At 37.2% G+C, this 18,372-nt stretch overlaps 1 protein-coding gene across 1 annotated transcript in view; it reads right to left on the bottom strand.

Moving 5' to 3' along the window:
- Window positions 1-559: 559 nt before the first annotated feature.
- LOC126469939 (negative elongation factor B) overlaps window positions 560-18,372 on the bottom strand; it is a 152,022-nt gene continuing 134,209 nt past the window's right edge. The window contains exons 11-12 of the mRNA XM_050097345.1: window positions 6,062-6,259; window positions 560-786 (exon numbers count right to left, since the gene is read on the bottom strand). Of these exons, the coding sequence (XP_049953302.1) occupies window positions 649-786; window positions 6,062-6,259 (336 nt within the window). The 3' untranslated portion in view covers window positions 560-648. The remainder of the gene's footprint in view (window positions 787-6,061; window positions 6,260-18,372) is intronic.

Here is an 18,372-nt window from a genome sequence, read left to right as displayed (position 1 = left end):
TCCCAAGATAGTCAGTCCACAGCCGATTTTCAGACAGTTAATATTTATTGGTTAGATTAATAACAATGCATTAACTTAACAGTGGAATAAGTATAACACAAATAGGCCGTGTATTAGAACAATCAATGACAATGTTTGTTTAATTTATTTGAAAAATAGTGTCACACATACCATATTATTCTGCAAGAACTTTAAACTGTGGGGTCAGGCTTTTACTGCTTACAGATATTCAACAGCAAACTATTGTAGCAGTATGCTGATGTTGCCTGCAACCTGTTAATGAGGCTTTCCAACATTTACCAACAGTGAACTGGCCATATAATTGTGTTATATTGGGGGTTATGAACAGTGAAAGTAAAGAACTGTGCAACTGTCAGCTACATCATTTCCAGTAGTCATTGTTGAACTTCCACCCCTATTTTTCAGCCAGTATAACAACGCAGTACATCAACACTGACGGCTATCAATGATGAAATAAAGGAGGCAAACGTCACAAAGTGAAGAGGACATCGTCTTTCTCTCTCCATCTCCACCCTACCAGAAAAAAATTCAGCACACATTAACTTATATGCTTTATTTGTATCACAAAAAATAACAAAAGACTGACAATAGCATGTATTTACATTAACTATTGGCAGGCTTAACATTCTATAATGGTGCTGGTGTAGGAACATTCATCAATGGTGAATCAAATGGGTCCATGTTCACAGGAAGTGGTGGTGGTTCCTGCTGGCTGCCAATTTTCTTTTGGAGAGATTCATACAGTTGATGCACTGTTTCATTGTGCTGTAAGAAAGGAAAAATATGATTTACATTAACACTACATCTGAATTTAGTATACATTTCTTCATTATTAAAATAATAATAATAATAATAATACAGAGAAGAGCAGAAGAAACCAAAATGACAAGGAAAGACAATGAAGAATGTTAATATTTTTGATTTTTCTGTGGACTGAGAGGATATTTACTGTGTTAAGCAGCTAAAATAAAGATGATTTTTTCCAAAAAAAAGCTGAGCATCAAACAATCACAAAATTCATAAAAGACACTTGTTTTGGTTTTTCATAAGTAATGAGGCCCATCTAGCCTCAATCACTGCTACCTATAAGAGAGCCCCATACTCTGCCCTTCACTTTCCTACTCTACACTACCTCACATATATACTACCTGATCAAAAGCATCCAGACACATATTAGTGGCCATTAATCGTGGGTGTGGCCACCCTTTGTGTCTGTAATTGCTTGAATGTCACTGATGACAGTTTGTCAGATGTCTGTTGAGGAATGGCAGCCCGTTCTTCCTCGAGAGCCAAAACCAGAGAAGGTAATGATGTTGGGATGCTGGGGTCTGAAGTGAAGCTGATGTTCTTATCCCAAAGTTGTTCCATTGGGGGACTCCGGCCAGGTCAGTCCATTTCCAGATTGTTATGACCCTCAGAGACTGCTTTATGACAGGGCGGATGTTTTGCTGATACAATCAATCATTATCTTCGAACTATTCCCCTACTCAATGCAGTACACAGTGCATTTAGCACTTTCTTAAGCAGTGTGAAGCTGCTATATAATTTATTTGTAACTGTACAACCAGTTTCAGTCAGAAATCATTTTCAAGTATAAATTTATGTTCCTAGCACGTGTTATATACATATATCACAAAACAAATGTCAAAATATAATATTTATAAATAATATTTTGTTATGCAGAGGTAGAAGGCATGGAGTTCCAATCACACAATTAGCCTTTAAATAACAAAATAATATTTCTAAATATTATATTCTGACATTTGTTTTATGGTATATGTAACACCCGCTACTAACATAAATTTGCAATGAAAAATGGTCTCTGATTAAAACCAGTCATACAATTATAAATAAATTATACAGTAGATTCGGGTGTTACACTGTGTCATTTTTATGATTTGTCAAAGCTGTGGAACACAGTCAACGAAAATTATTTTGAAATAATAAAACCAGTTGGCATGGATTCAAACAGTGTTTCAGCATCATCACCCACAACTGAAACAGCAGACAATGTATCAACAGATAGAGCCGGTGGAAAACAGAGACTTTACTGGGCAATCTATTTTAAAGGTACAGCCAGTGACGTGTCACGAGCAGCCAAGTGTCCTCTTTTTCCATTCTTGTCCCTTCATTCAAGGACATAGCCAAAGGTGGTGGTGGTGGTGGTGGTGGTGGTGGTGGTGGTGAGTCCATGGGTCTGGACCCTCTGTATCACCTAACTGAAATTATATGCCAGTTAGTTGCCACATAATGCAACTGAAAGAGACTTTTAGTTTCAGGCATACGTTGAAAAAGGGATACAAACTATCAATAGTCAACAAAGCTGTCGACAGATTTCAACTGTTGAAATATCAATAGCATTACTGGCTATTGCCCATCCAGACTTTATTCAAGATCAACTAATGTACATTGTTGGACTTATTTGAGCTCATTTGTTGTTTTGTTAATCAGTTCAGTTCTTACTTGCAGCTGAATCTAATGTAAGTGCTCCTGTTTTTTGTTATTGTGCAATGTGCAGAACCAATAGTTTCCAATTATAGATAAGGTTGTAACAAGAAAGGATAGGAAAACCAATTATGACTCTTCCATTACCAATATGATAGGTTCAAAATATGTACATACTGCTACAATACCCTAATTACCTATCTGTAGTTGTTTAATGTTAGCACTGGAGTCACTATTTACAGACTGATAGAACTATGGTGTTGGAAATTTCAGTATTTCACATGTCAGTGGGACGGCAAATATCATTACAAATAACATACAGTTAAAATCAGTGGTGGTGGTTGCATTTCTTTACAAAATTTGCTCAAAACTCTATCATTAGTAGCCCAAATGACAAAATATCACCTACTCTAGTCTCCCGGGCAATACTCAATTAAGAAACTAGTTCCGATACAAAATGTTGGTGAGGGGTATGTGATGACAGCACATTCTATAGTTTGTTTTTGAAAGATTTTTTTCGGGAGGTGCTTGAATTCGTCACAGCCATCTGTGACCTGCATCCCTCTCCTGTCCCCCCCCCCCCTTCCCCCTCCCTAATGTCCAAAATATATTTATGTTCTTGTAATAACATTATAATAAATGAAGTCAGGAATTCCATGCACAGTTTAATCTTAAAATATGCAAGCATTCATGCACTATCAGAAGTCTATCTTTTATTTTGATGTATTTTATTTTAAAACACTGCACAGCAACCAGTTTTTTCCAAATTCTTCACCAACTGGGGCAGCTCGGTGCTTTGAGGCATTTAGCTAGCAATTTCTGGATTCGGCAGGCAAAGTGTCTTGAATCCAGTCACCTTGGAAATTGTTTTCTCTGGTTTGTGACAATTTTTTTCGTTGTTTGTTTCCTGTGGTTTCCGTTTTTGATTTAGGCAAATGCTGAAGTGGTCCCTTACTAAAGGCCACATGCAGTTCCTTCTGGATACCTTTATTTCCAGAGATATTTCAGTTCCGTTGAAGATGAACTGAAGGGAAGCAAAACATGTCTTTGGAGACTCCCAGCACTAAAGTCATATTTATATTGGAAGGCAGTTAGCGAACAACATTTTGTACTATGTACTGTGCATAAAGATGGCTCAAGTTTTTTTACTACAAGAACGATGTTCTACTGTGAAATATCTTATTCGTAATGTCCTTGGGATAGTGGGTCCAACTGTCACATTTCTAATGTATTTGTAAGTAAACTTTAACATGTGATATATATTGCAGAGGAGTTTATTACCACCAAAGATGGTATAACCATATTATCATGAAGAAATACAAACCAGTTTATGAGGTTGCATAAGGAAAGTCAAGGTGGAATCAAAGCATGAATCAGTGTTAAGAGACCACAACTGACTGTTGAAATAATTTTAAAAAATTCTTGATCACTTAAAGAAGTTAATTAAACAAAAGATACTTCAATAAAATTTCAGACTGAATTGGGGAACTTGGGATGCTTAGAAGTTCTAAAGGAATTCTGACTTGTTTTCGGATCAGTTACGAATTTAAATAAAAAATTGTAATAGGAGAAAGATAGCCATTGCCAAAAGAGATTTGAACCCCTTTAACTTAATAAGTTATTCATACAAACATTAAGATTCTTCTGCTCTGTGACAGTGCACCTTATATTAGAAGACTAAGCTGTTTCATTAGCAAAGCGGCAATGCATTATATTCGAATTTTAATTCATCTGGCAATAGAGTGAAGGTATCATAATGCCAAATAAAGAACTATTTAATCGTGCATTTGGGTATTTTTTATATATATTCTTTTTTATATAATTGAGGAAATGTGTTATACTATCTTAAGTCACGCTGTTCTTGTGTAATTTTTTATAAACCAAAAGTATTTACATGAAGGCCTCGTGAAAGCAAATTATGCACATAAAATTAAAAAATAAACACATGTGTTTCATAATAAAATGAAAAAAACCTTTTTTAAGGTTCTCTTTAACAAAATGCTGGCCACATCCTCGCTTCAGACATGTAGCATGTGACAGTGCCCCACTTCCAAGAGTGCTTCAGTGTATGCTCTTACTACCTCTCTTCCCTGATTATCAGTAGCAAACAGAACAGTGCCACCATCCTAGTCAAGTAACCATTTCATTTCACCAGATAATATGTAATTAATTTTTTTTTTTGTTTTGAGGTATGTTGTTTTGAAGTCTTTGTACACACTGAAATCCTCATGCCACAGTACTGAAGCACACCACTAGAGAGCCAAACCAAAATGGCATAGCCCACTGATAAAACTGAGTATAATGCAGTAATTGGTTTTCAGCAGTACCAGCAGAAATGAATTACTGCACAGTACTCCACTTTACCAACTGCTTGTGCTGCAGTCCTTTGGCCCAGGTATTTCAGTGCGTTCCAAGACTGCACACACGTACTTGCAAACACACAAAAAATTAATTACATAACTTTATTTTTTTCTTTTACCAATCTGAAATGGTATCCATAGGTGTAAACAAAAATTACAAACTGAAGGTAGGAATGCTGTGATCAGTCCACTAAGTTTGAATAATGGACTGACTTTCAAACTTGATGATACTTGCTGTAGTGGCATGGAGCAACAGCAAGTGTTCAGAATGCAGTATACAGTCTCACTTCAATATTAAAATTTACTGACGACCAGTTTTGGGTGGCAAACACTCATTATCAAATGTCCAACAAACGGCCAAAACCCAAAGTTAATAAGAATGTTCAATTTCTGCAATAAAATTGCTTAATAATCAGTTTGGTAAAGTGCTTACAATTAGTGACTGTGTCACAGTGATTTTTGACATACTTCCCACAGATTTTCCAAGATTTCTATTTTAAACATAAATCTATCAGGGTAATTGTAAGATAAATTCCAGGTTCATATATGAAACAAAACTGTTCTCTGTCATTCTACAATACCACAATGAAAAAAGAAACATGAATACAAATATGGCATGTACACACAATTTTTTATTTGTTGCTTTCAAGGAAGGGGCCTGGATAAAATTTTACAGTTTGACTGTGTATTTTGGCTACAAGAGAAATGTAATCAAATATTTTGTGCAAAGCAGCTGCAAGGTTTACAAAATTGATGAATGTTAAAAGTGTCACATACACTTGTAATCACTTTATCTGACAAATGTACATAATGGAGTATATTACACAGTATAATTATCAGTTTGCACAAATATACAAAACTAAAAATAGAGAGGTCTAACAACAGCAATGTAACTGCCACTTCAATGAAGTACTGCTTGACTCTAAAGGTTGGGGGTAGTGGAACAGGTACAGTATTTGCACAGTATTCTAAATCCTGCCAAGGACACTGGAGTTTAGAGGCTATAAAAGTGTGTTCACAGTATTTTAAGAGGGGAGTCCAGTCATTTCGACAGAATTTAAGGTAAGAAAAAACATAAGAATAATTAAAATGTCACGTATAATCAATTCACTCACAATTAATCCTGAAACATTATTCATTTGCAAAAGTGGAGAACAGAGGATCAATGTGGTGTGTGTGTGTGTGTGTGTGTGTGTGTGTGTGTGTGTGTGTGTACTGCTATCTTTATTTCTTACCTGGCTTGTTGGCTGCAAAGCTTTGACAAGAGTCTGGAGCCGGTTTGCTGGGAGTTTTGGATAAATATACCATAACAATTTCAAAAGGTGTTTTGGCACATTATCTCGTGACAACCCCGCAAAGAAAAATTCATCAAAGATGACTGTGCAAAAGTCTTCTGCTGAAAATTCATCTCCCAGCTGAATAAGCAGAGATACCTAAAAGCATATATTGATAGTGCTAACAAGAAACACACAATTACACAATCAATATAATATTAATATATTAACATAGTGACTAATACTATGTATCAAAATCACATCTCTCAGCCTTCTCTAGTCATTATATTGTCCCTGAGTAAGAGGGGACACATGTGATCACTCCTGAATCATCAGTGACATCTTTCAATAAAACACCAAAACGGAAGTGCGTTAATCAAAAGTCTGTACCCTTCTCTCTACAGTTGTGGGATGAGTGTATTAATAACATGAGAATCTGTACAAGGGAAAAGAGAGGAAGGAATGTGAGGTATGTATGTTTAGTGATATGGGAAATACACCAATAAACTGAAATTCAAACAAGGCCCAGAGATTAGAATGTTCAAATGTCAACTTTCCCTTCAAAAATCAGAGGCCAGTTGCTCTAATAATCTGGGCTAGCACAATAAATGTTTGATGGATGCATGCTGAAGTGAAATAATAGGATGCAATAAGTATTTTAATCAGCATCTGTAAAATGACATTCACATCATAAGATACACTGCCTTGGTTTTGAGCAGTTTCTTACACCACTAAACACAGTGTCTAATCTGATCCTCTGCCAATAGGTATATCACACAGGCAAAGTTGGAAGGATTTTGTGGAATGGGATGCCTGCTGCATCTGGTGGTATTACGGTAAAGGAATAAAATGAAAGCAGAACTTGGAGCAGAAGACAGAGACCAGAACTGTACTTAGGCTACAGCCACAGCCAGTTGGCATTGGTCAGTGAACCGTGAGATCAGCAGAAGCAGATGCCTCCATGCCATCAGACTTCCACATTCCAATGTCCAGAGCAGCCTCCAAGAAGTTATTACAGTACAGTACAGTCTACTGCCAATTACAACAGCCACCCTGGGAGCGCAGCATTTAAACATTCCCAACCAGCTCATCATGGTTTGGCCAGCTGGGCAATGAAACTGCACCCAATCTGCATCAGCTGCAGTTTTGGAGCCTTCACTGTAAATATGCCCCCACCATCACTAAACTGCAAACAAGGCTCAATTGCATGCCCGCCCATGCCCTAGTTGCCATCTCACCGAGCAGCCCATCATTGCTCTCCTGCCATCAGTTAAGAATTAGACTCTGTGCAGTACAGCAATCTGTCGCAAAACCTGCCAATGCCCCCATTGCGCCACAGAGGTCAACGTGTGTTGCTTGGCCACCTCTGTCAACTCATTCCCAGCATACTGACTGCACAAAATTTGCAAGCCGCCTTCCCACCAGCATGTGTCAACCACACGCTGTGGTGCCTCACCCACTGATATTAGAGGAAATATCATGAGAGAACACTAAACTATAAACAAGAGGAGGGCTCTTTTGAATGACTGTCCAAGCTGAATAAATTAATAAACAACTGTTCCTGGTCACCACTTATTTGCCTACAAATTCCTCATGATGTCACACTTCTCCCCACAACATCCAAGGAAGACTCAAACACATTTTGAAAAGAAAGAACTGTTTATGTTTTTCTCCACAGCTACTTCTGTTCTGCTACATTTCCAATGGGAAACATCTTATTGCTGGCCCATTAAATTTTATACACCATTCTTCCTGCAACCAAACATTTTTTCAGCCAATGAAGGTAGGCTCGCACAGATGTCATCGAGGATGAAGTTACACTGCAAACACTTGATACACTACGGAAACCGAGCGAGGTGGCGCAGTGGTTAGACACTGGACTCGCATTCGGGAGGACGACGGTTCAATCCTGCGTCCGGCCATCCTGATTTGGGTTTTCCGTGATTTCCCTAAATCGCTCCAGGCAAATGCCGGGATGGTTCCTTTCAAAGGGCACGGCCGACTTGCTTCCCTGTCCTTCCCTAATCCGATGTGACCGATGACCTCGCTGTCTGGTCTCCTTCCCCAAAACAACCAACCAACCACTACGGGAAATAGTTTTCTATAAAAGGGGGGAAACATTTTATGCACTGATCCACCATGCTCTTATGAAAACTGCACTTCAAAACTGCTCACCAGTCTCTTTGTCTTCAGCTGTGACATACCAACTGGTCAACAACTATGGCAAAGTAGGAGAAAATCAAAATTTCCTTCCTCACATAGCGAAACTTTCCTAGTATGCTTTGCTGGTTTCTTAACTGACAGTTTGCTCCTTGACCTCCTTTCTTTGTTAACAGGGCAGTCATGAAAACCATTATATCCTCTAATTTTATTAAATGGATAAGATTATGTTGATGACATTGTCAGGAGTGTATCCATATTGCCACTGCACTCTACAGCAACTAAATGTTCACATACTTGCTATGATACGTAGAAAGCTCAGACACTCGTTTCTTATGTGGAAGAAACCACTTCCACATAGATGTCTGCAACAATGCAACAAAGCATTCCATAAAACAAGTTATCAATGGTACCACGAGAAAAATTCTACTATCTGCGGCTGACAGTGAACCAGGTATCATTCTAACCATCTTGCAGGCTTTATATTGATGGAAGGTGGAGGGGTATTTGCTTATACAGACTTCATGGAGGAAACCAAATATGTTTTATTCACCTCTTTTTTCTCTATTTGGCTATTTTTATTGTTTTCTAATTCATACACTAATCAATGGCTGAATGGCTGGTATGTATGCAGGAATCAATCTACATCCACAGTGTGGATGGTGTGCCAAAAAATAATGCCTCCAAGTTTTTCATGTGGAAACTCAGCGAGTTTTTCATGTGAAAACTCAAAGTTTTTTAAATCAAACAAATGTTATTAACATTCTACATCTTTATTCTTCATGTCTACATGTTTAGTTCTCAACGTAGTCACCCTGGCAGTGAACACACTTCTTCCAACAAGAGTCCAGTTCATTGTTACCATCACTGTAGAATGTTTAACTTATGCTGACAAAGCCACATCCTCACGTCTGCTTGCACCACTTCATCTCTGTGAAAGTGAAATCGTTGAAGGTGTTCTTTAACTTTTGGAAACAGATGAAAACTGGATGGGGCCAAGTTAGGACTGAATGGAGAATTTTGGTAAACATTTTTTTTTTTTTTTTTTTTTTTTTTTTTTTTTTTTTTTTTTTTTTTGGAATACAGTGATCAATTGTTATATTTAGATTAAAGTTCAGTCTTGATCACGTTATGTCTGTTTTAATGGGTAACCGGTTTCGGTTTTTTCTATAAAACCATCATCAGACCTGTGAATAAATTTAAGAAATACTAGATACCAATTTCTAAATCAATGAAAAATCTAATGCGGTCAAAATTTTTAACAAAATAAAATAAAATTAGTTATACCCATTGGCTCCCTTGGGTTGGTAGGTGGAGCTCTCCTTGCTGCTGTGCAGTCAACTGATGGTTATGAGTGCTGAGCACGAGCTTAAATATGCAGAGGCTCCGCCTACTTCCTGTCACACTACTTCATAACTGCCAATCAGCGTTCATAATATGACGCCATCGTCAAAGTATAAAAGTAGGAAATACACTAATAACATAAAATTGATTCATTTAAATATCTGATTAACAGATAATAATTGTGTCTACAACTTATTTATATTTTAGATAAAATCAGTGAATTATGATGTGTGATAGCTGTGCCCTCTATGGACAACCTTAATATTATTACACTGCCAGTTATATCAAAGATGTAAAATCCTTGGCGTTGTGGTATGTATCGATTATCACAATTGCATCTTTGTTGGATGCTGCAGAATCGTCTTGTTTAATTGTAGTTTTTATGGCAATGTTCTTTATAGCATTAAGTTAGCAGCCAATAGTACGTTCCACATTCTGAATAACTGATGAGACTGCTGATGCAGCATATTTTACATACATTGCTTTTGCCATGGGTATAACTAATCTTATATTTTTAAAAAACAAAAGAGTAGATGCTTTTATTATAAAATTTCGTCAAAAAGGTCGTAATAATATTTTTCGCGAAAATCTAATTGTTCATTGAGCAGCATTGATGATTTGGTTTTCAAATGAGCATATATCTCGATTTCTTCTAGGATATTCATAAGTAAGCCTTTATTTGCATAATGAAGAACTTGTAAATTCTGTTGTACTGTCCCCTCAGCATGATTATTGAATGTTATATGATGACCAAAAACAGACTTTGTTCGTGAGGTACCTGACGTATGTTCTTTGTACCTTACTGCAAAATTTCGACCTGTTTGGCCGATATATATTTTCTCACAGTCTCTACATTGGATCTTGTACACTCCTGATCTGGTAGATTTTCCATTATCTTTATTTACGGTATGTCTTAATTTTTGTTGTAAAGTATTGTCAGTTGTAAATGCTATTGTTATTCCAGAATTTTTGAATAAGTTAGTGATTCTATCGGATATGTTTCCCATATATGTCATCTTCGTATATTTTGGATTACTTATTAGTGGAGTACTTTGTGATTGTTGTACTTTATTAAAAATGATATCTACCTGTCGTGTGTCGAAAGAGTTGGTTTTTGCAATTTGTTTTAAGATGGTTATTTCCTTTTTGATCTCATTAGCTTCTAGCAGTAATTTTAGTATTCGGTGTATCATAGACTTAAAGAATGCCTTTTTATACTTGTCAGGATGATGAGAAAATAGACTTTTTACGGAAAGCGATTGCCCAAAGACATCAGAGAAAAATTGATTTACTCATAGCTAAACAACAAAATAAGCTTTCAGAAAAGGTCAACTATATACATCAATTTTATCCAAGGACAATGAATCTTACAGATATTCAGTTCACAAAGTCCGAAATGTCACTACTTGACAAAGGCTTAAAATATAACTTAACTCCCCCACTAAATAATACCAACGTTAAACACATAATTGCTGATGTTATAGCAACAAGCAAAATATCGAAAATAAATAAACCTGAAGCATGTAAGATAGCCCTAAAAACGAAGGACTTAATTTTAAAAGAGAAAAATAAACTACATAGAAAAACTGAAGATAAAACACTTAAAAATATCAATAATAAACTACTAGCAGAGAAAGCAATTGTGGTAAAGGCCGATAAAGGAAATACCCTTGTAATTATTAAAGAAGAAGATTATATATTTAAAACACTCTCATTTTTTAATGAAAATGGGATCGTTGAAGTAACTAAAGACCCCACTCCAAAGTTCCAATTAAAGATTAAGAAACTAGTCGATGAAAATAATCACCTCTTGACCCCTGAGGAAAAAAATATGATGAAAAATATGAATCCCCAAATACCTAAATTAAGATCACAAATTAAACTGCATAAAAAAGAGAAATCTATACGACCTATTGTCAACTACAGAAGTAGTCCTTCATATAAACTAAATATGAAACTTAATAAAATTTTGAAAGCATTCTATACATATGACAGCAACTTCAGTATCAAAAACAGTTATGAACTAACACAACAAATCCACAATATAGACATTCCAACAAGTGCAAATTTCGCCTCATTAGATATTAAAAATTTATATACAAATATACCAATTACTGAGACGATTAATATAATTAGGGATAACTTAATACAATACAAAAATATGACTAAAGACGAAATAATCGAACTTATAGAACTACTTGAATGCACTTTAGATTACAATTATTTCTCGTTTAATACTAAAATCTATTGTCAGAAAGATGGCTTAGCAATGGGAAATTCTTTAGCTGGGACAGTAGCAGACATTTTCGTAAACCACATTGAGACGCAATTCCTGAAAAATAACCCTGATATTCCCCTCCTCTACTGTTACATACATCCCAGTGGTGTTTCCACCTCATACAGTCCTGGATAGCTGATTTAAAATGAATCCCCTTGACAAATTTTTCATAGTACTATCAGTAGTATCAACTGGCACCACTTCAACAATGACTTTTAGTTTGGAAACAAAAAAGTCATATCGAATGAGGCATAATGGTGGGGGAGAACAGTCATTTCGCTTTTGTAAGCTGACAAAAAATGGACAAATGCATTATAACAGAGAAGTGAATACTCTTTCACAACCTTTTCAAAATGCTTACGTAGCACTTATGATTGCCTATTAGCCGTTTAGGTAAAAATTTTAAATGCACATTCCATTGACCATGTCACTTTAACATTAGGTCAAGACTGTCTTTTTTGTTGTACTGATCCTTTGTCAACCCACTGTGATATAGCCTAGTCAACTAAGGCCAAAAAAGGATGACTAGGGGACAAAATTTATGTAGCCACACATTTTTGTGCAGTCGTAGAGGGGGAGTGTCATGAGTGTTGGGGTTTGGGAGGTGTTTAAAGGTCACTTTTTACATTTTTCTTGATCAACTCTACTTCTTGAATAACTCGGCTTCTGCTGAAAATGTTTCCCAGTAAAAAATTAAACTATGTTAAATTTACTACAAAAAAAGGTCCTGTTCATTTTTTCTCTAGAACTAGTAGTTTCCAAGTTGCAGGGGGCAAAAAAAATCACAAATTATTAAAAATAGCGTTTTAATGGTAGAAAATTAGCTTTTATTGTTAAATGAAGCAGATTTAGACCAAATACTAAATGACTGTACCGTATCAAAGTACAGTAGAGCTTTATTGAGGAATAAATTGTGTTGTGGGATGTGATTGGTGACAATGGAAGGGAATGGGGATGGAAGGTAGAAGTGTGAGGGAAGTCAGTTGCCCAGAATGAGTCACTTACTTTCCTCATTTGCACATCTGCAAAATGAACGAGAGAGCAAGTAAGTTCCCACTCTCTCTACACCACATCGCAGGAAACAATTATAAGCTGTTTCACAATCATACTGACCATTCTGCAGCGTGCCTTGGAAATCACTGATAACACAGTGTACAGACATATCTGGAGAGTGTTCATTTTGTGCCAAATGCGCAGACCTGTCTGAGAAGTGTTTATTTTCCAAAAGATGCATTAAAGACTAAATGGACTACAGATATTAGTTATTTATAAAACTACGCATATGAAGAGAACCTATGTAAATCTCTGTATACTGTCTTGCACTGCTAGTAGGGAAATTGATTGTTAGTCATCCTATACTATTATTGTGGCTTCCTTCTGAGAAAATCAGTTCCCCAATCACCAGAGCTGTTCATCTTCAGTTTCCACACAGAATAATCGACTATACCCTCCCCAGCATTTCCAGTCAGTTTTCTTAAGTGAATAGACAAAGTAACTTCTCTGTGCTCATGTTTAAATATTGGAGTGACTGTCTGTTTTTTGTTTACTTATTTGCTGTAATTAAGTGAATCTGTATAAAATATGTTTCTATAAACAATAGCTGAGAAGTGTTTAAAGAAGAAGTTAATAGATTCTGAGCATCTTGGTGATTGGAATAGCCATTTGGCCTGTTTTCAGAAAATGATACAATTTTTCCATGCAAGTGGTCATTTTCAGTATGAAAAATGTGTCTTTACATGCAACACTTGATAGCATTAAAAACTAACCACCCACACATGTTCAAAAATTTTCCAGATAAGGCTTATTTCACCATAAATTGAACTGATTCCCTTGGGCAGGGATTCAGACTGATATGACCATGGAGCAGACTCTGATGTACTCCATTAAAAGCTCAGTTCGCTTGACACATAAGGAAGAGACATAACTGATTCTGTTCTAGTGATTGGAGGATAGCCTAGAGCAACTGTCGTCTGCTCATCATTAGAGGAATTCACTGTATTGACTTTACAAGTGGGGATTAGCATTTTTATCTATAGGTATCAGGGCAAAATAGTGATGGACAAGACTGGGCCAAAATTTAGGACTGGTTCAATGACCATTCTCCTTTTTGAGAATGAATTCATTTATGTCTCTGTCAACACAAATATTCTGAAACTCAAGAATAAATAGTCAACAAGCCCTATAAATTGGAACTAGAACCATCCAAAGTAATATTGGTTGTAATTTTGGTGACATAAAACAGTCTCAGAAGAATATGTGTTGTAAGAGTGCACAGTGAAACAGTAATGGTGCACCCTCCGACAATTTTCCAAAGAACTGCCATTAAAAAAAGAATGATGAAGATGTGAACAATATGGAATACAAATTATCTCCATTCCCGAAGGCTCTTCTTAATGAAGGGGGAATAAGAAAAGGAAATTTTCTCTTCACAATTCTTTTTCAAAAGACAGTTATGCAACTCTTGACCTAAGAATGCGCGCCAGTATAGTAGATCACCTTGTGAAATGGAATGTGGGTACCAAGTTTTCCCTACTTTGCAATCAATATACAAAACCTTCAGTTGATATCAATTTTAATGAGAGCAAGGTTGTCACTGCTCAACAGGGGCATTTTCTTCCAAATGAATAGAACAAAACAAGGCTTGTACAACTCCTCAGTTATAAAATGATAGCAAGGGGAATACAAATAGTAGTTACTACAAATTACACTGATGGTACTATGGTGAGGTATGTATAACAGAAAACTGCCCTATACAGAACTGTCATGATAAGGTGGAGGATGGCAAATTGATTGTTTTGCTCAGTGTTTTTTCACAACCAGGCACACTTCATCAAGCCTGATAGGGGCAAAGTTGAATCCAAATTATTTTCAACAAGCTAATAACTTTTTGCTGGATCCATCCTCCTCCTCTTCCATGCATTTAATGTGTGCGACACAACCTCAGCCATTTACAACAAAAACAGAGGAGAAATGGTTAACCTGTTCAGTAAATTTCCTAGAAATATGAAGACAAACATCTGACATCTTCACTAGCTCCTTGACATCAGTAGACAATGTTGCACAGGCTGGTGAGAAAATGTTCTTGGAAATTTACCAAACAGCTGAATATCAGCAAGATCTGAATAAACTCTGGTATGCTGCTTTCTTAAAAACCAAATCCAAACCTCACCTACTGCTGCCAAACACAGGAGCTGTACAGTAGCATTCTTTCAGAGTTTATTTACAGGCACATTAATTTTACTAATTTTCTTTTTTATGTATGAACCATGGACCTTGCCGTTGGTGGGGAGGCTTGCGTGCCTCAGCGATACAGATAGCCGTACCGTAGGTGCAACCACAACGGAGGGGTATCTGTTGAGAGGCCAGACAAACGTGTGGTTCCTGAAGAGGGGCAGCAGCCTTTTCAGTAGTTGCAAGGGCAACAGTCTGGATGATTGACTGATCTGGCCTTGTAACAATAACCAAAACGGCCTTGCTGTGCTGGTACTGCGAACGGCTGAAAGCAAGGGGAAACTACAGCCGTAATTTTTCCCGAGGGCATGCAGCTTTACTGTATGATTACATGATGATGGCGTCCTCTTGGGTAAAATATTCCGGAGGTAAAATAGTCCCCCATTCGGATCTCCGGGCGGGGACTACTCAAGAGGATGTCGTTATCAGGAGAAAGAAAACTGGCGTTCTACGGATCGGAGCGTGGAATGTCAGATCCCTTAATCGGGCAGGTAGGTTAGAAAATTTAAAAAGGGAAATGGATAGGTTGAAGTTAGATATAGTGGGAATTAGTGAAGTTCGGTGGCAGGAGGAACAAGACTTCTGGTCAGGTGACTACAGGGTTATAAACACAAAATCAAATAGGGGTAATGCAGGAGTAGGTTTAATAATGAATAGGAAAATAGGAATGCGGGTAAGCTACTACAAACAGCATAGTGAACGCATTATTGTGGCCAAGATAGATACGAAGCCCACGCCTACTACAGTAGTACAAGTTTATATGCCAACTAGCTCTGCAGATGACGAAGAAATTGAAGAAATGTATGATGAAATAAAAGAAATTATTCAGATTGTGAAGGGAGACGAAAATTTAATAGTCATGGGTGACTGGAATTCGAGTGTAGGAAAAGGGAGAGAAGGAAACATAGTAGGTGAATATGGATTGGGGGACAGAAATGAAAGAGGAAGCCGCCTGGTCGAATTTTGCACAGAGCACAACATAATCATAACTAACACTTGGTTTAAGAATCATGAAAGAAGGTTGTATACATGGAAGAACCCTGGAGATACTAAAAGGTATCAGATAGATTATATAATGGTAAGACAGAGATTTAGGAACCAGGTTTTAAATTGTAAGACATTTCCAGGGGCAGATGTGGACTCTGACCACAATCTATTGGTTATGACCTGTAGATTAAAACTGAAGAAACTGCAAAAAGGTGGGAATTTAAGGAGATGGGACCTGGATAAACTAAAAGAACCAGAGGTTGTACAGAGATTCAGGGAGAGCATAAGGGAGCAATTGACAGGAATGGGGGAAATAAATACAGTAGAAGAAGAATGGGTAGCTTTGAGGGATGAAGTAGTGAAGGCAGCAGAGGATCAAGTAGGTAAAAAGACAAGGGCTAGTAGAAATCCTTGGGTAACAGAAGAAATATTGAATTTAATTGATGAAAGGAGAAAATATAAAAATGCAGTAAGTGAAACAGGCAAAAAGGAATACAAACGTCTCAAAAATGAGATCGACAGGAAGTGCAAAATGGCTAAGCAGGGATGGCTAGAGGACAAATGTAAGGATGTAGAGGCCTATCTCACTAGGGGTAAGATAGATACCGCCTACAGGAAAATTAAAGAGACCTTTGGAGATAAGAGAACGGCTTGTATGAATATCAAGAGCTCAGATGGAAACCCAGTTCTAAGCAAAGAAGGGAAAGCAGAAAGGTGGAAGGAGTATATAGAGGGTCTATACAAGGGCGATGTACTTGAGGACAATATTATGGAAATGGAAGAGGATGTAGATGAAGATGAAATGGGAGATATGATACTGCGTGAAGAGTTTGACAGAGCACTGAAAGACCTGAGTCGAAACAAGGCCCCCGGAGTAGACAATATTCCATTGGAACTACTGACGGCTGTGGGAGAGCCAGTCCTGACAAAACTCTACCATCTGGTGAGCAAGATGTATGAAACAGGCGAAATACCCTCAGACTTCAAGAAGAATATAATAATTCCAATCCCAAAGAAAGCAGGTGTTGACAGATGTGAAAATTACCGAACTATCAGCTTAATAAGTCACAGCTGCAAAATACTAACACGAATTCTTTACAGACGAATGGAAAAACTAGTAGAAGCCAACCTCGGGGAAGATCAGTTTGGATTCCGTAGAAACACTGGAACACGTGAGGCAATACTGACCTTACGACTTATCTTAGAAGAGAGATTAAGGAAAGGCAAACCTACGTTTCTAGCATTTGTAGACTTAGAGAAAGCTTTTGACAATGTTGACTGGAATACTCTCTTTCAAATTCTAAAGGTGGCAGGGGTAAAATACAGGGAGCGAAAGGCTATTTACAATTTGTACAGAAACCAGATGGCAGTTATAAGAGTCGAGGAACATGAAAGGGAAGCAGTGGTTGGGAAGGGAGTAAGACAGGGTTGTAGCCTCTCCCCGATGTTGTTCAATCTGTATATTGAGCAAGCAGTAAAGGAAACAAAAGAAAAATTCGGAGTAGGTATTAAAATTCATGGAGAAGAAATAAAAACTTTGAGGTTCGCCGATGACATTGTAATTCTGTCAGAGACAGCAAAGGACTTGGAAGAGCAGTTGAATGGAATGGACAGGGTCTTGAAAGGAGGATATAAGATGAACATCAACAAAAGCAAAACAAGGATAATGGAATGTAGTCTAATTAAGTCAGGTGATGCTGAGGGAATTAGATTAGGAAATGAGACACTTAAAGTAGTAAAGGAGTTTTGCTATTTGGGGAGCAAAATAACTGATGATGGTCGAAGTAGAGAGGATATAAAATGTAGGCTGGCAATGGCAAGGAAAGCGTTTCTGAAGAAGAGAAATCTGTTAACATCGAGTATAGATTTAAGTGTCAGGATGTCATTTCTGAAAGTATTCGTATGGAGTGTAGCCATGTATGGAAGTGAAACATGGACGATAAATAGTTTGGACAAGAAGAGAATAGAAGCTTTCGAAATGTGGTGCTACAGAAGAATGCTGAAGATTAGATGGGTAGATCACATAACTAATGAGGAAGTATTGAATAGGATTGGGGAGAAGAGAAGTTTGTGGCACAACTTGACCAGAAGAAGGGATCGGTTGGTAGGACATGTTCTGAGGCATCAAGGGATCACCAATTTAGTATTGGAGGGCAGCGTGGAGGGTAAAAATCGTAGAGGGAGACCAAGAGATGAATACACTAAGCAGATTCAGAAGGATGTAGGTTGCAGTAGGTACTGGGAGATGAAAAAGCTTGCACAGGATAGAGTA

Source organism: Schistocerca serialis, chromosome 1 (genome assembly GCF_023864345.2).
Source record: "Schistocerca serialis cubense isolate TAMUIC-IGC-003099 chromosome 1, iqSchSeri2.2, whole genome shotgun sequence".
Lineage (NCBI taxonomy): Eukaryota > Metazoa > Arthropoda > Insecta > Orthoptera > Acrididae > Schistocerca > Schistocerca serialis.
Note: the sequence above shows the minus strand (reverse complement) of the source record. Positions and strands in the feature narration are given on the sequence as shown.